The sequence below is a fragment of the Siphateles boraxobius genome, unplaced genomic scaffold (assembly GCF_051911475.1).
Source record: "Siphateles boraxobius isolate OS27281-9 unplaced genomic scaffold, OSU_SipBor_1 48, whole genome shotgun sequence".
NCBI lineage: Eukaryota > Metazoa > Chordata > Actinopteri > Cypriniformes > Leuciscidae > Siphateles > Siphateles boraxobius.
In genome coordinates this window covers 14079956-14106302 of record NW_027509119.1, presented here as the reverse complement: position 1 = coordinate 14106302, position 26347 = coordinate 14079956, and the positions used below count along the sequence as shown (strand labels likewise).

The following is a 26347-nucleotide window of genomic DNA, read 5'->3' as shown; positions in this document are numbered from 1 at the left end:
GTCCGGGAGGGAGCGGGGGAGTCGCCGCCGCTCGCCGTGGGCCGGAGCCTGCTGCCGTCCACCAGTGAAGGGGAGGAGCAGGGAGCGGGGGACTCCTGCCGTCCGCCCTAGAGCCCAAGGAGCCGTCGCCGTCCACCGGGCGGCGGAGGAGTGAACAGCCGTCCACCGAGGGCTACCCAGCGTCACCGCCAAGCACCGCGGAGAAGATCGCCCAGCTGGTGGAGGACCAAGATGGCACCGCGTTGTGGGAACCGGACCAAGTTTTTTTGTTTGTTTATTCTCTCTCCCCTCTCTCGATCTGTCGCTCCTCATGCTTCCGTCTCCGTTTCCCTCGGCTTGTCGGTCCATACCCCCCAGGGATCGCCGCCGCCGTGGGGGAGTAGGCACAGGATCGTGGGTACCCCCCGGCCTGTGAGGGGCAATGGGGGTATGGGGCGAACAGGACAGCCGAGGGACATGAGAGAACGGTGCGAGGCTGGTGGTGCGATTGCTAATGAGCAACACCTGTGAAGCACACCGGTCTCGCATCTCTCACGGAGGAGCGGAAGCATAAAGGAGGAGCGACGACGTTGATGATCGAGAGAGGAACAGGCCTGTATTTTAGTTGTGTTTTGTTTTTGTATTTGTATTTTATTTTAGCCAGCAGTCGTCCGCGAGGGGCTGCTGGCATATATATATATATATTTTCGGTAGCAAGCAGTCGTCCGCGAGGGGCTGCTGGCGGTATTTTGGTTTGTTTATTTTATTTTAAATAAAGTTTATTTGATTGTTCGCCGGTTCCCGCCTCCTTCTTCCCTGAACATTGCTATACCTTGTTGCACAGTTTTTCTTTAATCGTGATATGACCCGGATTGCACCAGCGTTCATTAACAAACAGTGCCAGCCCACCTCCTTTCTTCTTACCCGTCTCAGCAGCACACCTCTCCGCTCGCACAAGATGAAAGCAATCCAATTTTGCAACCGAGTCCTGCGTTCTCTCGCTCAACCAGGTCTCAGTTAGACACATAAAACTGCATTCACGATACTCCCGTTGCATCCTTGTTAGTGCCGCAAGATCCTCCATTTTGTTCCCAAGCGACCGAACATTTCCCATGATAATCGCAGGTAAAAACGGTTTATGTCATCTTTTCTTCAATCGCTGCTTTACTCCAGCTCTACACCCCCTTCTCCTCCTCCTTAGTTCCACAGGAATCTCCCTTCTAGGTACAGATGACATCGCTGTGTGCTGAAGTGCCAATAGTTGTTCTCTTGAATAAGTAATGGAGCAAAAGTTTGATGCTCCTGATACAGTCCCCAAAGTTCCAATTAAGAACGCCAAAATAAAAATAATCATAATCCAATGCTTCTTGATATTCTCGAACTTATGACAACACATAAACACATTCCTCAGACATCGATAAAAAGAATTAAAAAGATACGAAAGATTTAAAAGGTTAAAAACATTCAGAGCTGATGTGACAGGCAGCCACATGCATGGCGCCATCTTATGCAACCAAACATATGCTTATAATAAACAATTATAATTAATGTTGTTGTTGTTGTTGTTGTTTTTGTTATAGCTATTCTTATTTCCCCTTAGTTTTGACATACAATCAAAATGACCACAGCAGTAGACGTCTCTCGCCACCTTCATTGCCCCATCTGTAAAAACCTGTTAGCAGATCCGGTCTCAACCACATGTGGGCACACCTTCTGCAAGCGTTGTCTGGACCAGCACATAAGCATGTCCGAGCCACACTGCCCTCTTTGCCAGGAGCCTGTGTCCACCAAGCCATCTGTGAACGCAGCGCTCGATGCCCTCCTGCGAGAATTTCACCAGATGCAGTTACCCGACCTGAGCCTCTTCTGTGGAGAAAGAGGTGTGGTCCCATGTGACATCTGTGACGAGCACCTCACGTTCAGAGCTGTGAAGTCCTGCTTGAACTGCCTTCTTTCATACTGCGATCAACACCTGAAGCCGCACCAGTCTATGGTGAGATTCAAAGGCCATAAACTGGTGAATCCCATGGAGAAGTTGGATCAGAGAGCATGCAATGCGCATGGTAGGCCTCTGGAACTCTACTGCAGACGGGATGAGCGCTGCATCTGCACCTTATGTGTGAAGTTGGGTGGAGATGTGATACCTGTGGAGATAGAGAGAGAAAGGAGACAGGTGAGAAAATCAAGCTCTCGGGAAATAACACAGATTAATCTTTTCACCTGAGATAGTGTTTGAATTGTTTCCTAAATAGAATACACAAAACTTAAACTGGTGAGTTTTTTAATTAATTGAGAAAGAAACAAATACTATTGAATCATTGAATTTACAACTTATGAAACACAAAATTTGGATTTACATAGTTACCCATCACACCGGGTTTTGAAAAAAATTAAATTGTTTTAAGATTAATTCAGTGAACTCAGAAAGCTGTGTGTTTGTTTGTGTGTGTGTGTGTGTGTGTGTGTGTGTGTGTGTGTGTGTGTGTGTGTGTGTGTGTGTGTGTGTGTGTGTGTGTGTGTGTGTGTGTGTGTGTACAGGCTGAGCAGCAAACAACTACTGAAGAGCTGGAAAGGATGATCAATCAGAGGGAAAACAAACTCGATGAGCTTAAGGAATCAGCCAAAAAATGCCAGGTACACATCTTTCTACAAAAATTACAATGTATAACTTGACACCACTCACTAAATTAAAGGGGACCTATTATGCAACATTCCATTTTACATGGTGTTTGAACATAAATGTATGTCAGCAGTGTGTGTACACAACCACCCCTGTAATGGTAAAAATTCTCAATTCTAGATTTTGTGACGTCACAAATGCTTAGGCCCTAACCAAGACTGCTGACGGACTCTGCACTATCAGCATAGACCCTGCCCTGAGTGAGCTGTACACACTCCGCCATGTGTATCTCATCGCCAGCAGTGGTGAACAGTAACGAAGTAAATGTAATTCGTTACTGTACTTAAGTAGTTTTTTTGCGTATCTGTACTTTACTGAAGTATTTAAATTTGGGGAGACTTTTAATTTAACTCCACTACATTTCAAAGTCAAATATCTTACTTTTTACTCTACTACATTTTCAAAATCAGTCGTTCCTTTTTAATTATTAGTGGATAAAAAACGTAACTGGTCAAACGAGCCACCAATCACAGTACAGCGAGCCCGCTTTGTTTTGAACTTGGTATCTACTAAGTGCGAACCAAAGCCGTTATGAGAGTTGAGAACACGGTTGCGACACAGTAACTGTGTCCGAAACCGCTCACTCGTTCACTCATTCACTAATCCCTATATAGTGTATGGCATCTGAGTGCACTATATCTGCAAGGAGTGAACAAAATGAAGTGAGTGAATTCGGTTAGGTGTGTGTGTATACACGGACGTAATTTCCTATGGGGACAGGGGGGGACATGTCACACTTTTCAAAATCCCATTTGTGTGTCCCCCACTTTCATGTTCGTTGTTTATGATTTTTTAAACCACACGCCGTCATCGCCACGGAGGAGCAGAGATAGCCTGTGCCGATGCGCGTCGCGTCCAGGTATGTCGCGTCCACACCATACTTTAAACGTCCACGTCAACCCTCTAAACATATAGCTCACTAAAAGTTCTAATGAGCAGGTATCGCGCTGGTATTCATGGTATACGCTTATTTCACGCAGCCGTTATTTTGAAATCGAAAGCGAGGCTCCGGTTGGAAGAACCCCGAAAGTAAAGATAAACAACAATGCCTTGGACTACCAACCTGAGGCTGCTGCCGCGATTTACACAATTGGATGTTAATATCCAATATAGGATATGTAGATATAGTTTGTTCCTGCTTATTTTTTTTCTTTCTGAAAAAAAAAATGTATAAATGATTTTCACTGTATATAAAGTATGAAAGAAATGTATGTACATTTTTAGAATAACTAATTTCTACATTAAAGGGTTAGTTCACCCATTTAAGACATGAAGTTGTATGCAATCCTTACCAGCACAATAGTGCATACACACTGACCCACTCTGTAGTCACCTCCCTGGTCAGAGTTCTGGCCGCTGGAAGTTTTTCAAGAAAGTACTCCCGGTTACTTTCCGGGGCCTCAAAACTGCGTTTTTACGTGAAAAAATTACTTGCGTTTCAAAGCTTGATTAAAGGGCACCTATTATGGCCCTTTTTACAAGATGTAATATTGGTCTTGGGTGTCCCCAGAATGTATTTGTGAAGTTTCAGCACAAAATATCCCCCAGTTAATTTATTATAACCATTTGAATGTGTCATTTTTGGGGCCTGTTTTGAAACAAGCTGTTTTGAGGCAGACGACCTTAAATGCAAATGAGCTCCTAATCCCCACCCTGCCGCTGGATGTGGGCGTAACTTGCATAACTATGGCAATTAACAGTCGGTAGAACCATAATGACCGAAAGTGATAGAGCCGCAATTGTGTATGGCATTCGGCCGTATGTTTGAACCAGAGTCCGACCCAGATGACGAAGAGACTCCGGCTGAAGAAACACGATCGAGAATGTACCAGGATGTCTCGGAATGGTTATTTTTATACATTTATGAACTCATTGCGTTGTCATCGCTGTGCAACACACACACAGACACACAAAAACTGTGATAACGTTGACGCAAATGTTTGAAAACACAAATACCGATAATAACAATAACAATATCTTAAAAAAACATATGAAAAGGTGTGGTTATTTAAAAGGTTTAAATTACATAAATCATACGACGACGACGACAACAACATTTGTTGTCGATGACTATTAACGTTACCTCAGAAATCATAAAATACACTTACTTCTTCAGGAATTGTCGTTGGATCGCGAACACTAAGCAACGATCCACCCTTGAGGATTAATTTTGTAGCAAGACCTGCTTTGAATTGACCGCCGTTCAAAAAACAGTCACTCTCAAAATAATTTGAGCAAACATAAACGTACTTCGGGAGTGTAAGAGGCGCATTTCCTTCATAAATAAAATCCACCCACTGCGTTTTCAGTGGCTCTGATGTCGGAAGCAAGTGCAACAACTATGCGAAGTATTACAGCCCACAACAAAACACTTATTTTTCTTTGGAGGCATTTTCTAGAAGGCAGCACAAATCTTCAGAACAGCGGTCCGGCTGTCGTTGAAACAACAATGGAGGATCAGATCACGGAGGGAGGTTCCAACCACCAACCACACTGTCAATCAAACCCCTTTCCCATGTTCTACGTCACAAAAAGCTGAATCTTAGAACAGCTCATTCTGAGAGAGTGCATATGAATTATTGAGATTGTAAAAAAAACACTGGGTGCATTTTTATCATTCTAGGGTGGGTTTGCTCACACACTGCCAACACACATTTATGTTCAAACAGCATGTAAAAGTGAATTTTGCATAATAGGTGCCCTTTAATTTACCACACAAAAAACACGTACGCCAGAAAAAATTCATACCTCAGTTTTAATCGGCACTATTTTCTTTCCATTTCTATTAATCCGTGCTGCTGTCAACGTCAACAGTACGCACGTTCCATGGGATCATAAAGTTAGTAAATAGAGCTTACCCGTGGTACTGGTACAGCAACACTCTTTAAAATCTGTTTTTTTTTTCTTTTTCCTCCTTGGTTGGGGATGTAATCGTCTTCGCTGAAGTGAGCACTGCACACACGATAATCCTTGATTCTGGATATTTTAGCTCCCGCAGAGTAGCCGATGGCAACCAGCCAAAGCTGTCTCGTAGCTATCCGAAACAGGAAACATTCCCGGCACATTCTTGTGGTCACAGCCTGGGAATTTACAAGTTTGCACCATTGTTCATTTTCTACTTTTTACGTCGTTTTCAATCGATTGTGTAAACACTATGGAACAGCTGATCGGAACGTGCGTACTGTTGACGTTGACAGCAGCGCGGATTGATAGAAATGAAAGAAAATAGTGCCGCGAAAGAGAACTGGATTCTGGCACGCTGTCTCTACGTCGTGTGCGTGTGCGTCAGGACAATCCAGTTCTCTCAATCCAGTTCTCTCTCGCGCTTGAATAATAACACACACATTTATGCCAAAATGTCCGTTTTGTCAATTGTATCCTCACAAGAACAGTCTTAAATGAGTTAAATACAATCTTAAATGAAAGTCAAGAGTAGGCCTAAATGAGAAAATTAAATGCCTAAAATCCTGTCATCAGCGACAGATCTTAAAGGGACATCAGTCAATTCTGTCTATCAGTAAAGTTAACCAAAGAACAAATGGGAACAGAGCAAATTACTCACTGATCTTGTCTAAAGAACGTTTGTAGCTTTAATAAGGATTAATCTATATTTAATTTATAATTTATGCAGTGCAGACTATTTGATAACCTCATTCAATTTCTGTATATTTCATACCTGTTAGACAGGAAGGGCACAGGTAAATATGACATTTATTATGGGTTTATGTGAGGATTGTTTAAAGTTCACTTAAATTAAAAGTTGTATTTTTGAAGCCTAATAAATATTTCAAATTTGGGGGGGAGGGTCTCCATGAAAATCCTTTTCATGGAGACATAAGTAGCTATATTAATATCAGTGATACTGGCCTTCATTCATAAAAATATGCTATTAAACAATTATTTAAAATAATCTGTCTTTATGTTGTTTTTACATTACAGTGTAAATTGGGTCTCACATAATTTCAAAATTATTTTTCATTTGTTCATTCATTTTAACATTTTTGACTTTATAAAATGATTCTCTCAAGTCTTGGAAATCAGCCCCTATTAGACAATAAAAAAAGTAAGACATGTTTTGGTTATACATAGTTTAGTAGCCTACTTTTATTTATGGCAGAATTTATCATTATACTCAACTTTTTGATTGGATTTTGATAATCAATTTATTTCCTGGATCTTGTATCACCATAGTCCCTAAATGTATGTAAGTGCAGGAAATGGGATTCAAAAGGAAACATTTTTCCCCATTTTGTGTATATCTATGTATATGTATATATCTATCTATCTATCTATCTATCTATCTATCTATATATATATCTATATATATATATCTATATATATATATATATATATATATATATATATATCTGACTAATTAATGTCATTTTGTTTATAGATTGGTGTGCCAAGAGTGACATTAGTCTTCACGTAGACTGAGTTAAGCAAGAGTCTTGTGACAAATTATAATAGGAAATTATAGCCATAAAAAAATCATAGTACTTGGATACTTAAGTACATTTGATGGCAAATACCTTTGTGCTTTTACTCAAGTGAATGTTTAAAGGCAGCACTTCTACTTTTACTTGAGTAATATTTTACCTTAAGTATCTTTACTTTAACTCAAGTACATGGTATGTGTACTTCGTCCACCACTGATCGCCAGAGCATTTAACAGCAGCATTCATGAAATTTGAACGATTCTGGGTAAACTGAGAATCACGATTTTTAAATTATTTTATTAGTATAGAGATCACGATTCTCCCACAATTCTGAATAGACAACTAAAATGTTAATTGCTGCATTCTATTTAAAATATTGAATTACTTTGAATTATTTTATTTTTTTTAAATGGGTTTGAATTAATGATTTAGTGACTAATTATGTGATAATTTGAATTACTGTAACCGAAATAATGATACTGTGTGGTTGAAAAGACTTCAACGCTGTTTCATACCTATACATGACAACTGCTCTCTCTGGGTCAGTGGCAGTGCCAACGTATATTTGGTTGTTGCATTGTCATTGTACTTGTCAAATGTTTATTAGACATAGGTGAATTGTTGTCATTTAGGGATAATAAAGTATATGTGTTTGAATCGAGATTGTGATCTTTTAAAGATTAATCATGCAGATTTAAATGGTTGGTACTATGCATTGTATAATGTGTATAAACAGTTGACAAAACAAACAAGCAAATGGGAGTTTGATATGGTAATTTAGCGGTTCTGTGTGGAGTCTGCATGCTTTCCATGTGTTTGTTTGGGTTTCCAAAGACATGCCAAATAGGTGATTTGGAGACACTACATTTGAAGAATCATGTTTTCGACACAAGACAAGGACAAGAGAAAGGGTTCAGTGGCAATACAAACACCAACTCGTTCAGCAAACCAAATGCGATAGGCAACGTTAGTATTTACATACATCTTTAACTCAGGTTCCTTGTAAAGAAGAATATACAAAGATCATGCAAAGACTAGTTTCACAAACATTTGACTTTGGGCTGCACTCTTAAAACAAATGTGTTGAAAACAACACAACATGTGTCGTTTTCAACACATGCTCTGAGTGTGCTCAGGGACAACACATATTGTGTTAAAATACAACACAGAATATGTGTTGTGAAAACACACAGACAAATGTGTTACTTTAGTTAACACATTAATGTGTCTTTTTTGTATACATCTAACACAACTGTGTGTTATAGATTTATTTTATTATAAAACATTATTGAAAAAGCTAGATCACAATACAATATGTAGTTATCATGAAATCACACTGAAACATTGAATACGGTTCACATACTGTGTTTATTTTGCATTTTTTTCTGGTTTTAACATGGAATTCATACGGTAAAAAATACTGTTGATAAAAAAATAAGCATTTCAAAACATTAATCATATAAAACATTCATGAAACACTTTAAATAACAACAGATCAAATATTATAAAACTCATGTTAGACTACAGATTAATGTTAGGTTTTGGCTATCAGAGAGTGCATGTACTTCCCTTAAATGCCAAATCAACTGTTTTGTTTGGACAAAAATATTTTGCAAGCACTTGGGACATGTATACATGGTCTGTTTCAATTAGGCACGAGACTGCAATTTAGCAATCAATTCCATAACCTTTGATCATTTGCAAGTGGACTGGGACAAAGGAAGGTCATATACGTACTCAAAATGAGAAAACTGAAGACAGTTGGCATGGATATTGAAGATTACACAGCCAGTAGAATTTGAAAAGTTTGTCAACAGCACAAGTGAGGTTTTCAACATCAAGTGGAAAAGCAAAAGAATCATTCTTTGCCACAATTACATACTGGGCTTCATGTCCTGGAGAGCCGATGGAAACGAGCTGCGGCTGTGTTGACTTTAGAGACCCGTTCATGCCTTCTTAAAGCAAAGACGTCACAATGGTACCAGCCTATAGAAATGAAACAATGAAAGGCATCAGAAAATGTTGTTGCATGTGACATTGCAACTTTATAAAAAGCTAACACAATGCATACCGGCACCAGTTCCACCAAGTATGAGATAGCAGAATTGACACAGCATTTACTGCCGGCGACGCTTCTCCCAGATGCCGTGGGTGGAAGAAGATGAACGAGGATCCTTAACATAGTGTAACACAGCTCATCTTGATGTAGTAAAGATTCAGGTCACATGCAAAAGATTAAAAACAAAATTATATTTGAAATGATTACCTTTAAATCATGAATTGAATGATAAAATGTACATGTCATTTTCACAAAAACACAATTTAGAAATGCAAATGCCACAGAAATAAGTATGCTTTTGCAGTTTGTATACGCACTGCCAAGTAATTTCATACTCATAAATTAATAATGTAAAAACATCCTTACATGTCCTTCATTTTCACCAAATGGGACATTAATCCATTAATCTGATCGAGAGAACATGTAAACACTTGATCAGATTGAAAACCGAGACTGAAAGGACTGTGCATGTGCAATGACATTGAAATAGCGTAATGACATTGAAATAGTGTAATGACGTATGACACACGGAACGCGCTGTTCTTCCTGTTGAATAAAGTGTCATCTAAATTAATCATTACGCTATTTCAACGTCATTACGCTATTTCAACATCATTGCACATGTGCAGTCCTTTCAGTTTCGTGTTTTAATCCGATCAAGTGTTTACATGTTCTCTCGATCAGATTACAAAAGGAATAAACTACACCTTTCAATCCAATCGAAATTCCAATTGGATCGAGCTCAATCAGATCGATTAAGGCGTTTACATGAAGGTTTTTAGTCCGATTAAGCAGTCAATTCGATTATAAGGGTCCATGTAAACACAGCTAATGTTATTTGATGTTATTAATAACTTATGAGTGCAAAGCTGTTAAACAGTTATATACTTACAATCCATGCTTTTCTACAAGGTCACTCACAGCCACTTTAACAAGTAACTTTCTCAAAGAAATTGACAGTGTCTTTGTGTCTTCATGTTCTCTCAAGATTGTAGGGGCCTTTTCCTCGAGCAGTGTCAGCAGAACAGTTGTGGTGACATTTGTGGTGACAGTCCAGCTTACTTCTGTTGAATGAAACTATAAAAAATAAAAAAAATTACAATTGAAATGTTTACTTTGAAAATTATAAATAGGAAGAGTGAAAACATGACTCACCAGTAATGACTCAACTCTTCCATCTAATGGATCCTGTGTGATACTAGCAGTATAATATATTTGGAATTTATCAAGCTCCTTCACTTCTGAATTAACATCGATGTCAATAAATTCTTGAAAATCTGTGTCAAATCTCAGTATTCGATCAATAGATACTTGTTGAGAGAGCTCCGTTTTGGCGGAGTTAATCAGTTCTCCAACACTTCCAACTGTGAATAGTTTTCTCCATGTTTCCTTCCCGTCTATGAAGACAGTCGCGAGAACTCTGTGTTAAATTGTTAGAGTAAACGTGATTTGACCCTCGTCTTCCATTACCTAGATAAAAGATATAATAACACCATATTATAATGCTGTAATCATACAAGAGTCATAATTTAATAATGAGAAAATGTAAACGTTAACTGTATCGCGTTATCAATACATTTAAATAGCCTAGTCAGTGACAAGCAAGGTAACTTAGCACAAAGTGGCGCGCTTTTTAAACCACACAACACTAACACAACTAACGACTAACGTTATGCAGTGGTTAAAAGGACGTTTTTGGTAAAATGACTGTTAGAGACTAGTAAAATGAGTTCAAACTTAAGGTGCCATGTATATTAACCTTTAACGTTACGACTTTTTAAAAACAATTATTAGCAGTCATACCCAATAAATAAACAGCTTTGCAAAGCGTGAGAGCTCGCTTGCCTTGACGCTAGTTAACACACAAAACATATTCGGCTACGGAACATGAAAACGGTTAAAACAAACAAATTATGTTTCCTGGACAATTAACACAACTCTTTCTCATGCTATGTGGAGAAATATTTATTATTTTACACGTTTAATTATATTCACTCACCTGAGGCAGACAGACGCATTTCTGAATTCTGACGGCTGGCTAGGCGTCGGTTGGAAAAGAACGTCACCGCGCATGCGCAGCAAAAACATCTCCGTAGTCCCAACAGTTGTTTCCCCCCAGAGTTAAAATGCTTTATTCACATTTTCAACATGATAAATAAATCCAATCATTAAAGTTGAAATCGCCTGTTGAGTATTTGCAACAGAATATATGCCTTTTATATAAACATGTACTATTAAATGTGTTTAACACAGTAATTGTGTAAACAGTTGAGCACAATATTTACACATCATGTGTCTGTAATAACACAAAATGTGTTACAAATCCTTTTACACATATTTTGTGTTAATTTTTAACACATCAATTTTAAGAGTGTGCCCATATAGACAGAAAGAGACTGTAATAGTCCAATGACAGTTCAATTTGTATTTAAATGCCATTTAGGGGCAGAGATTATCTGAAATATATACTTCAATAATATTCATATGCAAACATACAAACAAACAAATAAATAAATACATAGATAAATAAATACATGTCAACATGATTAGCTGTGAAAATGTGTGTAAATTTTGTGATCAGAATTTCAAGTCCAACAGTAATACATAAAGACACAGAAACTTGCAGAGATTGAGTGGAAAAAACAGTTGCGCTTATGCATACCTACTTGCTACTAAAACTCTAAAAATGTGTTTTATTAAAATTAGTTATTATATCAGCCCAGTACTTTATAATCATGACTTTATTTCCTGGTGGATTGGTAAAACTTGCACACCCTGAATTCACTCATTGAATGACCTAGACCTATGGAAAGATGCTAACACAGAAAGGGTGCTAACACAGAAACCAAAAATTCTCGGGACAGCAGCATTTGTCCAAATTTCAATCTTAACCATTCTATTTCATCAGAAACAATCTTGAAACAGGGCTTTAAGTGTAAAATACCGAACTTGTCCTTTAAAACAGATGTGTGCTTGAACAAAAAACGGCTTCTCCCCTCTCCCCATTTTTCCCTTGTAGCCTACTCCAAAGTTAGCAAGTTTACAGACCAACAAACTATCAAAACAAATAAATAAAAACATTAAGAAAAGTTAGACTGCGAGCTGAATTGTACAGACAATTCAAGCTCACAATTCTATTAGTATTTATTAATATTTTGAATTATTTTTAATTTTTATTTTACATTTTAATTTGAATAAGTTTATTTTGCTTTTGTCATTTTCATTACTTCCCCATTTTTTTTAAATATTCCTATATAGCTTTAATACATTTTTATTTCAGTGTAAAGGGATAATTTTACACAAAACTTAAAAATGATCCCATGATTTACTCACCATCAAGCCATCCTAGGTGGATGTGACTTTCTTATTTCAGACAAACACAATCATATATATATATATATATGTCCTGGCTCTTCCAAGCTTTATAATGGCAGTGAATGGAGGATGAGATTTTGAAGCCCAAAAAAGTGTATCAATCCATCATAAAAGTAATCCACACGGATCTGGGAGGGTTAATAAAGGCCTCACTTTACTCTTTTGGATATTTTTCTTACACAAATGCATCACTTCAAAATCTCATCCTCCATTCAATGCCATTATAAAGCTTGGAAGAGCCAGGGAATTTTTTTAATATAACTCTGATTGTATTCGTCTGAAAGAAGAAAGTCATATACAGTTAGGATGGCTTAAGGGTGAGTAAATCATGGGGTAAAATTCATTTTTTTGGTGAACTATCCCTTTAAGTTTGAGCAATTTTTGATTTTCGTTTGTTTTTCATCTAATATTTATACTTTATTTTGTTTCAGCCTTACCCTCAGCCTTCTCTCGGGTCATTTTGACCCGGAAAATATTTTTGAAATTTTTTTTCAAATTGAGTGTCATCGGAGGGGTCCAATAGCCCAGGACTTTTGTCGCACTTGAACCACGAATGCACACACAAAAAATGTGACCCCCATAGGAATGAATGGAAAAAAAACTAATGAATAGAATAGAATAGAATAGAAATTAATAGAAAAACCTTAAAATGCTCAAATTTCAAACTAAAAATGCTAAAACTTTACCAAAGAATTATTTTATATTGTCTACATGTGGTTTTGAGTGCATACTGAAAAAAAAATGACTTTAGGACCCAGCGGAACAGCTCATTTGCTCCAAATAGAGCTATAAGGCAATCTAGTGGCTAGAGTTATGAAATATCATGTTATATTATTTCTTTTCTACAAGAGGTCGGAGAAAACACCCAATGTCAGATATTTTGAGCTGAATTAACCCTCTGGAGTTCTTCGTTTACCAGTCACACATAGGACCTTCACGGTCATTAGTGACCGGACCCCTAAAATAAAATAAAAAATGTCCAGTAAAATCAATTAAATGTGTTTTTGTTCAATAATATTTTCTTATTTTTTTATTTGGTGTTTTGAGAGAATTCTATGATAATAATTAATATTTATGCAATAATTATGATAATTTTTTTTCCCATTGAATATAATAGAAAATGTATATATATATATATATATATATATATATATATATATATATAATTTTTATTATATTTTAATTAATGCTGTATTTCAGGTTAAATTAGAGACTAGGCCTATAGAAAATAAATTTTGAAAGCAGATTGGAGCCATCTGTTGGGAGTAGTGAGCATAAATATCGTGCAATATCATATTGTAACCACTAGATGGATTTACAGCTCTCTGTAGAAAGGCTTGTGAATTCTAGTTGTTTTGAACATATTTGCCTATTTTTTTCAGGTTGTGGATTTTAATATATAATAAGAGATTCTCAAAGACTCAGAGAGTTCTAAGAGAGTTTTATTATAATAACTAATATTTATGCAATAATTATGATCAATTTTCCCCATTGAATATAATAGAAAAGGTGTATATATATATATATATATATATATATATATATATATATATATATATATATATATATATATATATATATATATATATATATATATATATATTATCATGCAATATCATATTGTAACAAGACGGATTTACAGTTTGTTTGTTTGGTTGGTTTAAAATTATTTTTTGTACAATTCAATGAACAGTAACTCTTATTCAAAATTGGCAACAGCAATTATGAACAAAAAACTAAAATAACAGCAAAAGTATAATAATTATCAAACAGTAAATGGAAAATAGGATGATATTTAAAACACTTTTTTATTTCTCTATTTTTTTGACAATTATTATACTTTTGCTGTTATTTTAGTTTTTTGTTCATAATTGCTGTTGCCTTTGAATAAGAGTTACTGTTCATTGAATATGTAAATAATATACACATAATATGTAAATATAGTTAGGATGATATTTAAAACACTTGTTTTAAATTCTCTAACTATATTTACATATTATTTACATACTAACTGTATTTGTAACTAACTGTAACTGTATTTTATTTCAGATATTCACACATTTCTCTGTTACAGTTTCACCACTCTCATATTTCCCTGTGTGTGTGTGTGTGTGTGTGTGTGTGTGTGTGTGTGTGTGTGTGTGTGTGTGTGTGCGTGCGTGCGTGCGTGCGTGCGTGCGTGCGTGTGTGTGTGTGTGTGTGTGTGTGTGTGTGTGTGTGTGTGTGTCTGTCTATTTTGCAACATTGATGGCTTACAGTCTCATGCTTTCATTGCTGGGTGCTTTTTATTCCTTACATTGATGAATACTTGCTTTTATTTCACCCAAAATTAGCTTTTGCAATGACACACGTTCATTTGTGTGTTTGTGTGTTTTTGTGAGTGAATTTTAGAGATTCACCCCTTCACTGTTGAGTGCTTTTTTTCTGCATCATGGCTGATTTGTAGATTGTCAAAATGACATAAAATAAGCTTTCTGGACAAAGGAAAAAAACGTAAGTATAATTTTAGGGCTTCAGGTCATTTTGACCCGTGAGGGATGGATTTGTTTCAGAACGCGATTGCAGAAAGCGGTATAAAAGTTTTAAAAATGCAATAAAGTTGGCATTACATTAAAGAGTCTTTTCTCAACTATTGTGACACATATCTGAGAGAAATAGCTTCTGGAATAAAAACAAAAGTAGTTTCACACCCGTAAACATGTCAGAGAAGAGATGCCTTCTTTAACAATAATAACACTGACCTGGACTTGAGCTTGCCAGATCAAAAATATGCTTAATTGTTGTATTATATGCCTCCAACTCTTCGCAGGCTCTGATAGAAAGAGAGCAGCAGGAGATAAAGGAAGTGTTTGCTGCAGTGATGGAGGCTGTGAAGAGATCAGAGCAGATGCTGCTGGCTCCTCTAGAGGACGGAAGGAGGTGTTTGGAGAAGGAGATGGATGAGAAGACACAACAAATACAAAAAGACATTCTCAAGTATAAGGAGACCATCGACTCTTTGAATCGCACTATGAATGAGGAAGATGGCATCTTCTTCCTGCTGGTCAGTTAATCATGAAATACTGACTAATATTTGACAAACACAAAATAATACTATTGTATGCCCCAAATAATACTATTACAGTATGTGTCCCAAATAATACTATTATATGTCTCTTTTCAGTCTTACCCGTCTGTACCAACTGAGTTCAAAGATGACTGGATGGTTTCCATTGACACTGAATTAAACTTTGGCACAATGAGAAATATAAAGGCAGTTTTATTGGCTGAGATTGAGACTCACCTGGAGAAACTTTGCACTGTTGGTGAGTGATTATGTCTGAGAGCTGTGATATAATTAGCAAACATTCCCTATTGTTATTGCCGATAAATAGAGTTAAGGATTTGGACAAGATTTAAAGTTGTTCTACACTGTTTGTGAGCCCTTGTGAAAAAGAAGTATACTTCAGCATACTTTTAAAAATATTACTTATTACATAAATAATATACTGTAAAAGTATATGAACTGAATGTAATGTTTTCGAACATTTAATTGCATGTTAATTGCAATTACTAAATAAAAATGCATTATCATTTAAATTTATATTAAATGCAATTAGCTAAAATTTTGAGTGTTTATGACCCACTAAAGTATATCTTTATATGCAATGTATATTTCATAATTATTTCTATTGTCTTTGAAATATGGTTAATGTGTCAGGAGAAACAGAGGACCCAAGAAACAAAGAAACAAACTTTATTGTTTGAAGAGAACAAAGGTTGTCTGCCATTCCCTATCTATACGGTTCAATCATATTATTGCGTCGCTAGACGTATTGGGAAAACTAATTTTTCTCAGATTACTGAATCCTTATAGAATAGAGCCAATGGTTGTGCTGCGGAGTTGCATGAACCAATGGCTGCGCAGCGGAGCTGTACGAACCAATGGCGCTAAAGCCCGCCGAAATGGGAGGGGCTACCCATATACTGTATGCTGGCATTCTGCCATAGGATCTCAGATTAATTCTCCTTCAGCGACGAAGATCTTCTCTCCGCTGGACTCCGAGACAGAAGAAAGCGATCTGTGCACTGCAAGCAAGCTGATTGACAGTGCTCTGCACGCAAGCTGATTCAGCTATCTTCTGTGGCTATACGGCGATACTAAAGAGCAAATTTCAAAGCAAATTTTCACACGTCATTGTTGCAAATGTCGCACCACGAATGTGGCTCGAGCAGGGCAACCCTGCACTTCTCTGGTGAGCACAGTGAGTGTGTTGCCTGTCTGAGAAAATCCCACATAGAAGCCGAGACCAAGACGAGCTGTTCTCATTGCGAGAGCATGAGTCTCGCCTCTCTCCGCCAGCACAGACCCCTTGTGACTAAGTCTCCCCACAAAGAGAGGATTTTCTCAGCGGATCTTAAAAATGTCTACTTTTCATATCCAGATAGCCCCCCATAAGAGACTCTTCTTGGGATTCTCGTTTGAGGGGGTGGCCTCCAACACGGGTTGGGGAGGTCTGTGCGAGGGCAGGTTGATTTCTAGCTCCTGGTCGAGTACAGAAAATCGTCTGCACATCAACTGTCTGAAAGGCTGTCAGTCTTTCTGGTCCTCAGAACCTTACTGCTAGACCTGAAAGGACACCCCGTCTTAGTCCGCTTGGACAACATGGCAGTAGTGTCCTACATAATCCACCAAAGTTGAACTCAGATTGAGGCCTCTGTACAAACTAGTGAGACTCCTCCTCTTGCGGGCACAACTCAATCTGTGCTCAGTGAGAAGCAGCACATGTGCCAGGCAGACTGAACCAGGGGGCAGATATGCTGTCCCGGGCAACTTGTCCTCAGAGGAATGGACACTCCATCCCCAGACGGTTCACTTGATCTGGAGTTTATTCGGGAAGGCTGAGGTCGACCTCTTTACCTCAGAAGACAACACTCACTGCCCAATATAATTCTCAAAGGACAGAGATGTGCTGGCCCACAAATGGCCTAGCCTTCCCCTTACATTCCTTTTTCCCGGTCGCACTGCTCCCTCAGGTCATCACCCCTTTCGCTAAACACCACCCTCCTGCTGGCCCTAGCATCGGTCAAGCGAATGGGTGACTTACAAGCACTCTCTGTGAGTGCGTCTTGCCTTGAGTTTGGGCATAACGACTGCAAAGTCATCCTTAAGCCAAGACACGGCTAGATACCTAAGATGCTCTCTACTCCATTAAGAGCACAGGTTATTGCTGTCTCTGCTCTTCCCCCCTCAGAGGACAAGCAGGAGTTGCATTTACTCTGCCCTGTTCGGGTCTTAAGTGTATATATCGAGCGCTCTGCCCAGATCAGGCAGTCAGAGCTGATCGGAGGCTGCACCAAAAGGCATCTGGTCACGAAGCAAAGACTATTCCACTGGATAGTGGATGCGATTGCGCTAGCTTATGATTGGCCTTCAGTGGCCCATCGGAGTAAGGGCCCACTCCACCAGAGGCCTGGCCCCATCCTGGGCTTGGTCCAGCGGAGTGTCCATTGGTGACATCTGTGCGGTGGCCAGCTTGTCCTCGCCGTCCACCTTCGCCAGATTTTACAACTTGGACGTCCCTGCTCTACAAGCACGGGTCCAGTCTGATTAGCTCGGCTTTGACCTCTACACAAGCTCAACCCACTAGAACCCTCCTTTGTGGCTCCGACATAACGGCCTTAGTCTCTTAGTCTCCAGCGATTACCTCAGCCAACCTTAGCCTTAATGCTCTCTGGGTCCTTATTCAAGTGTCCTATGCAAAGGCCATAGACTGATTGTCATTCCGCAGTTATAGCACGGCACGATTGAAGTGGGTTCCCAATGCGTCTAGTGACGAAATATTAGTGAACCGTATCAATAGGGAATGTACTCGGTTGCTAACGTAACCTTAGTTCCCTGAGATAATGGGAATTAGTATTGCATAGCTGGGCGTGCTGTCATGCCATTTCGGCGGGCTTTGGCACCATAGGTTCGTGCAGCTCCGTTGCGTAGCCATTGGTTCGTGCAACTCCGTGGCACAACCATTGGCTTGTGCAGTTTCACTGCGTGATTCTATAAGGCTTCAGTAATCTGAGAAAAATGAGTTTTCCCAATGCGTCTAGCAATGCAATACTCGTTCCCGTTATCTCAGGGAACCGAGGTTGCGTTAGTAACCGAGTAAGTTCACCGGTAATCTTAGGGGGCTTTCACACTAGCACTTTTGGTGCGCACCCGGGTTCGAATGATGTCAAAGTTCGGTTGGTTTGGATGATTTGAGCGCTATCTTCCGAACTCGGGTGCGCACCCGCGAACCGTACTCGGGTCCGCTTAAAAAGGTGGTCTGGGGTACGGTTCATGTGAACTCCAGTACGGTTCGCTGCTGATATGAATGCAATCGAACCAAACCACGGAAGTGAAACGCTATTGATGACGTATAATGTATAATGTGGTCGACAGGACAGTCGTGTGTGTGTGTGTGTGTGTGTATGTGTGTGTATACACTAACCTTGATGAAAAGCGGGATTGACGCACTGCAAGCAGAAAGATGATTAATGCTTGCCTCCGCAAAAATTGTCTTCGGCTGACAGCCACCTGTCTTCGATTTTAGTACTTTTGCGGCAGACAGACGCAAGCGTGTTTCTGAATGTTTTCTTTGAAAACAAAACCAAAGGTTAAAAAAAAGAAGAACAAATGTGAGGCGAGCAATTCTATCCATTTTGACACCTTTTCATTCATAGCGGCACCCGTTACCAAGCAACACGATTACACGCCAGCTGCAGCTTGATGACGCAAGCGTACCACGGTTCGGATACAAATAATATAATGTGAACACAGTCCATCGGGGGCAGGGGACAGGGGGGGGGGGAGCAATCAAACTCGGGTTCAGAACAGGCAATCGAACCAAGTGTAAAAGCACCCTTAGTGGATGCAGATCTGGAAGTAACTCCAGATAAATAAACTTGTAAGGTGGGTTCAGTAGTATAGGGTTCCGGGATTGGCAGTGGTCACGCAGACAAGATTGGCCCAGTGAGCTTTGTTCAACACCACTTAGCGCGTTCTGGGAATGTCCCACCCCTTCATAATAGCCAGCTCTACTCACTCAGATGTAAATAGCCTATTAAGGATGGGGTCAAATTCAAACCAATTCAAGCCTGTTTTAGACTTAATAATAAAAATAATAATAATAATCAAGCGTAGCGTCAGTTCTGGGAGGTCACTTTATTCAAGCTTGCATCAACTGACTATCAGCTGATCCACGTCTACCTATGGGAACCAGAATCAGACTAAAATTATCTAATTATGTTGTACATTAAAATTAATTAATGATATCTGCAATATATTTATGTTGGTTCTGTTCTGTTTACCCTAAGGGGGGTTATTGCTGCTCTCCCTGCTCTTATCCATGCTAGGCTGCATGGATGTTAAGGGACTTCTTGCCCAGAACAGATCCATACCGCCAATGCTAACTGAATGCTAATTGTCAATCCTAATTGAAGATAGTGGTCAAGTCACCTTCATTTATAAAGCGTTTTTAACAGTATGGATTGTTTCAAAGCAGTTTTCCTGTTAACTGTTGCCACTGCACCGACGCACTAAAGCTTTTTTTTTTGTTTAAATAGTTCAAAGTTACTATCAGATTTAACGTTATTACCTTGACAAACTATACATCATTAAAAAGATATAAGACTCAAGTTTCAGTATTTGACCACTATTGTACTCTGAGAAACTTATAGTGATAGTTATGTCTTAATTTGTGTCAGGAGTAATGTAATCAAAAAATGAGTCGATAACTTTAATATGAATTATGAGCGTCAGCCGCTCTCATTCAGAAAAAAACTCCTGTGAAAACTCCTGAAAGCGCTTGAGAAAACAACGTCCCACCGGGCTTTTAGCTCAAAAATGTGCAGATTTGGAAAAATATTTGAAGATTCTCATAGGTTTACTTCAGATTTATATAGACAGGAATAATATTTATTGAATTTATACCCAAATGGGCCGATGTAATCATTATAAGCACTGGATACTCTGATGTACTGTGTTTACGATCCATACTGGCAGCCTGAGGGCGCACTGTGCACATGCAGTCCATATATGGAACACATGAAGAAGAGCCATATCATGTGACATCCCAGGAAGTTCCTGACACAAACAAAGCTTCCAGAGATCGCTGTAACATGCAGATAAAGAAGTTTTGAAGACAATAAACATGATAAGCAATGATATTTGATTTACCTGTATTCTTCGAGCCATGTCAGGTATTTTCATAATAATAGATTATATTTATAATGTAATGCTAATCGATATAGACTTATAGACTTGGGGTGGTGATGGCGCAGTGGATAAGACACATGCCTTTGATGTGAGAGACCCGGGTTTGAATCCACTGTGAGACACCATTGTGTCCCTGAGCAAGACACTTAACCCCTAGTTGCTCCAGAGGCGTGCGACCTCTGACATATATAGCAATTGTAAGTCGCTTTGGATAAAAGTGTCAGCTAAATGTAAATTTAATAGACTTTATCATCATCCAGAATACTATAAAATAATATATTTTCTGTCTGATTTTTTTTATCTGAAGCCAAATCAGATCACAGAAGGTTATTTAAAACACTCGACTTGCGCTATAAAGTAAGTTTGGAGCACAAACATGGTTTTAATCTCATAAATTGTCATGTATTGATGGTGTACTAAGCTAACATGCTAGCTAGCGCTAGGTGCACCTGCCAGCTAGCTGTTATTTTTATGATTTTTTTCTAAATAGGAATGCTTACTGAATTGTTTCTTTTTTCAAGAAGGTCATTTGATACAGTTTCAAATGTGAAGTGGGAACTTTGAAAAAAGAAATTATGGATCGAAACAGCGTGAATATCCAGTCATTAGTAATTATAATGAAGAGTGATCAAGAGCTGTGACCTAGAGGGGAATAGTAAGATGAGAAGTTTCTAATGAACTTGCGTAATTGTATAGGGTGTTGTGAACATATTATGGCCATATTTGTCGTTGTTTGCGGTAACACCATTCAAACAGTGATACCACACATAAATAACCTATAATCTACAAACATTTCTAAATTAAATTATTACACTATTTGTATTATTGGTAAGAAAATATATGTATGTATTTATTATGTATTCAGATCTATTGTTAATTCTATAGTATTAAAGGATGAAATTCTCAAGATTTGTTAATCATAAGTTATTTATTTTCTCACACATGCACATTTTTATTATTAAATATGTATTAAATATATCTATCTCTTATTTCTTATTTAAAAAATGCATGTGTCTGACTGTGTACCTATACCGTAATAAACAAATCATAGGAGCTGCCTCCGCCATTGTCTCGTATCGACTCTCTGCCAAAAGACCCGCCCTCCTCTGACTCTGATTGGCCCTGAACCTGATGGTATTAAACAAACCAATCAAACCAACAATGGCAACGAGTATTACCCAATCAAGGGTAGAATAGGACGAGTCTTCACAAAATGCGGGTGGAATGATTTGCATGGGATGATGCGTTTAAGACAACTCGTAAATACGGGACAAACCGTGTCCCGTATTGATTCAAAACGGGACGCGCAGTTTATTTCACAAATACGGGATGATTCCGTATTTTAAGGGACGGGTGGCAAACCTATTCTTGAATAATGTTATTTCCAGCTAAAGTTAGTTTTGATTGATTCACTTCCGTCGAAATGGTCATTTGTTATTAAATTAGGGGCCGCTAAGACGACACCGTTCACTCCCATACAGAAATGTAATATATGTCAATATAAGTAAATTACATATATAATGTCAGTGTCCATGTATGTCTGCTGCCTATATGAGAATATATGCAAAATCCATATATATAAAACACATAGACATATATGAAACATATATTTCAAAATATAGCAAAAATGGCCGTTTTCATGTAAGTGCCATATATTTTCCCGTATATGCACATAAATGTTAAATATATGTAAGACGCATATATGCATATATGTACTTATTTCAATGTATCAGTATCAAATGCATTTATGTTTACATACATTTATTAAATATGTGGGAAACAAATATGTATGTCACATATTTATACTTAATGTTGTCCATATATGCGAGAAACCAATACTATACTGTAATATATGCAGATATATGGTATCATATATGGATGAACTCAAATATTTTCTTCACATGTTTGGACACATAATGTTCATGTATGTTGCAGGCATATATTGTGTTCTCAGATAAGAAAAATATATGTATAGATATATGTCATGCTATTTAAAATATGAGTACATATATGGCCATATATTAAATTTTTGTATGGGCTCTAAACAGACTTTAAACACGAACCTGTGATAGACGCTGATGGTGTTCATATGCACATTAAGAATTTATTCTATTGTTATGTGCGTTTGAATATATGTGCGCAGGTTTGTAATTTCCCTACTAACCATGCTTAAAAAAACCTACTTGTCTTGCCTATACATTTTGATTCAGAATTTTATTTTATCACTTTGGTTAGGTACGCGAACCGAAAATTCCACAACGCTTTATCTGTAGAGTGGTATAGGGATCCTCCATAGGGAGAGGCTAGTTGGCACTTCAGCACTGCATTGTCATCGGGTCCAGGCGAAGGTCCTTCGTCAGATCTGGAAACGGCCTGGATCCGGCAGGCTGCGGGAAAACCTCGGGATAAACAAATACACTAAAATTAGCCTAGATGCCATTCTTCTTATGATGTAACGAGTACATCAAGATTTAAGGGAAGTGTTCCCAGTTCCGGCTGACCTAATCTATGCAGCCTAATATTGAATTATAGAAGTCGATAATGTATTATGTGAATGCTAGGTCAAAGAGATGTGTTTTTAGTCTAGCTTTGAACTGACAGACTGTGTCTGCTTCCCGGACAATGTTAGGAAGACTGTTCCAAAGTTTTGGTGCTAAATAGGAAAAGGATCTACCGCCAGCTGTCGATTTTGATATTCTAGGTATTATCAACTGGCCGGAACTTTGAGATCGCAATAGACGTGAAGGACTATAGTGCGTTAAGAGCTCACTCAAGTACTGCGGAGCTAAACCATTTAGTGCTTTGTAAGTAATCAGCATATTTAAAAATTTATACGATGTTTAATAGGCAGCCAATGCAGTGTTGACAGAACCGGGCTAATATGGTCATACTTCCTGGTTCTGGTAAGACCTCAAGCTGCTGCGTTTTGAACTAGCTGTAGTTTGTTTATTAAGCGAGCAGGGCAACCGCCCAGTATAGCATTACAATTAACTATTTGGTTGCCCTGCACGCTTAATAAACAAACTACAGCTGGTCCAAAGCTAGAGTTCTTACCAGAACCAGGAAGTATGACCATATTAGTCCGGTTCTGTCAACACTGCATTGACTCCCTATTAAACATCGTATAAAATTTAAAAGCACTAAATGGTTTTGCTCCCCAGTACTTGAGCAAGCTCTTTACGCATTATAGTCCTTCACGACTATTGCGATCTCAAAATTCCGGCTACTTGATAATACCTAGAATATCAAAATTGACTGCTGGCGGTAGATCCTTTTCCTATTTAGCACCAACACTTTGAAACAATCTTCCTAACATTGTCCGGGAAGCAGACACAGTCTGTCAGTTCAAATCTAGACTAAAAGTGACTAAAACTAGACTCTTTGGCCTAGCATACACATAAAACATTATAGACTTCTATAATTCAATGTTAGGCTGCATAGTTTAGATCAGCCGTAATCGAGAACACTTCCCATAAATCCTGATGTACTTGGTACATCATAAGAAGGATGGCGTCTACGCTAATATTAGTCTCTGTGTTTATCCCGAGGTTTACCGCAAGGTTTAATCTGTTAAACCATTAATATCATTAATTCGTCTTTGTCTCTAGGATATGTACCAAAAACCTTTAAGCTGGCTATGATTAAACTGCTTCTTAAAAAAACGCAACTTGATCCTACTGAATTAGTCAATTACAGGCCGATCTCAAATCTACCTTTTCTGTCAAAAATATTAGAAAACTCACAACTGTGTTCCTGTCTTGAAAGAAATGATATCTGCGAGGATTTTCAGTCCGGATTTAGACCGTATCATAGTACTGAGACTGCTCTCATTAGAGTCACAAATGATTTGGTCTTATCATCCGATCGTGGTTGTATCTCTCTATTAGTGTTACTTGATCTTAGTGCTGCATTTAACACCATTAACCACAACATTCTTTTAAATAGACTACAAAACTGTTGGCATTAGTGGAATTGCACTAGCATGGTTTAAATCATACTTATCTGACCGTTATCAGTTTGTAGCAGTAAATGAAGAGATGTCTTATCGATCACAAGTTCAGTATGGCGTACCACAAGGCTCAGTTCTTGGACCGCTGCTGTTCACTCTGTACATGCTACCTTTAGGAGATATCATTAGGAAACATGGAATTAGCTTTCACTGTTGTGCTGATGATACTCAGCTCTATATTTCTTCAAAACCCAATGAAATTTACCAATTCACAAAATTAATGGAATGCATCGTTGATATAAAAAATTGGATGACTAGTAATTTCCTTCTACTAAATTCAAAAAACAGAGATTCTAATTATTGGACAAAAAACTTCCACACGTAATAACCTAGAATACTGTCTAACACTTGATGTTAAGACTCTGTTAAGTCTTCGTCGTCATTTAGGAAGGCACGACGAGGAAGTTTCTTTGTCCAATAATTAGAATCTCTGTTTTTTTCAGAATTTAGTAGTAGGAAATTGCTAGTCATCCTCTTTTTTTTATATCTGCTATGCATTCCGTTAATTTTGTGAATTGGTAAGTTTCGTCAGGGCGTGAAGAAATCTAGAGCTGAGTATCATCAGCATAACAGTGAAAACTAATGCCATGTTTCCTGATGATATCTCCTAAGGGTAGCATGTACAGAGTGAACAGCAATGGTCCTAATACATAGCCTTGTGGTACACCATACTGAACTTTTGATCGATAAGACATTTACTGCTACAAACTGATAACAGTCAGATAATTACGATTTAAACCATGCTAGTGCAATTCTACTAATGCAAACATCATTTTCGAGTCTATTTAAAAGAATGTTGTGGTTGATAGTGTCAAATGCATCACTAAGATTGAGTTACACTAATTGAGAGATATAACCTCGATCGGATGATAAGAGCAAATCATTTGTGACTCTAATGAGAGCTGTCTCAGTACTATTGTATGGTCTAAATACTGATTGAAAATCCTCACAGATTTCATTTCTTTCTAAAAAGGAACATAGTTGTGCAGGGACTTCTTGGTCCTGACAGAAATAATAATAATGTTTACAAACAAGAGGATCATGCAGAACGAATTTCATTCATGGACTATGCAAGCATGTCTTTCACAGGACATTTCAAAGTGGTATGTTTTGTTTAGATACGATGTTATACACCATTTAATCTTAATTAGTCCGAATGATGGGCAAAAATATATTGATGAGTTCATTGAAGTTTATTTTACATCACACAAAAGATGAGGTGTTAGTTTTACTCCAGAGAATCACTGTAAGAGCTGAATAAACACAGTATAAGAAGTGCGCATTAAGGTCTTATCCATAAACTCTCTCTCTCTCCCTTTCATTATCATCAACGTACACAGCGAAGTACACAAAACATTCGTTACAACTAACAGTAAACAAATATATACACACCTTTTCAGTTGGTGATTAATAAACTGGTAAACTTTATATCCGTAAAACGACTCAATGAGCTGTCATAAAGTGCACGCTCTCCCTTTTATTTCTGCCGTGATCAGTAACGTTAGCCTGTTACTCCGGAGACTGTAAGCTGGGTCACAAACTGTTGGTACTGATCCATTCTCGAGTAACAAAG

General features: G+C 38.1%; 1 protein-coding gene and 1 long non-coding RNA gene across 2 annotated transcripts in view; one reads left to right on the top strand and one right to left on the bottom strand.

Annotated features, from left to right (window-relative positions):
* LOC143710829 (E3 ubiquitin-protein ligase TRIM21-like) overlaps nt 1-26347 on the top strand; it is a 50831-nt gene that overhangs the window by 11807 nt on the left and 12677 nt on the right. The window contains exons 2-5 of the mRNA XM_077202075.1: nt 1580-2152; nt 2518-2613; nt 15342-15575; nt 15696-15837. Coding sequence (XP_077058190.1) covers nt 1598-2152; nt 2518-2613; nt 15342-15575; nt 15696-15837 — 1027 coding nt within the window. The 5' untranslated portion in view covers nt 1580-1597. The remainder of the gene's footprint in view (nt 1-1579; nt 2153-2517; nt 2614-15341; nt 15576-15695; nt 15838-26347) is intronic.
* Nucleotides 13698-14352, bottom strand: LOC143710832 (uncharacterized). The gene is made up of 2 exons (XR_013194653.1): nt 14173-14352; nt 13698-13745 (listed from the first exon to the last, which is right to left on the bottom strand). It is a non-coding gene; the product is annotated as an uncharacterized LOC143710832 (long non-coding RNA).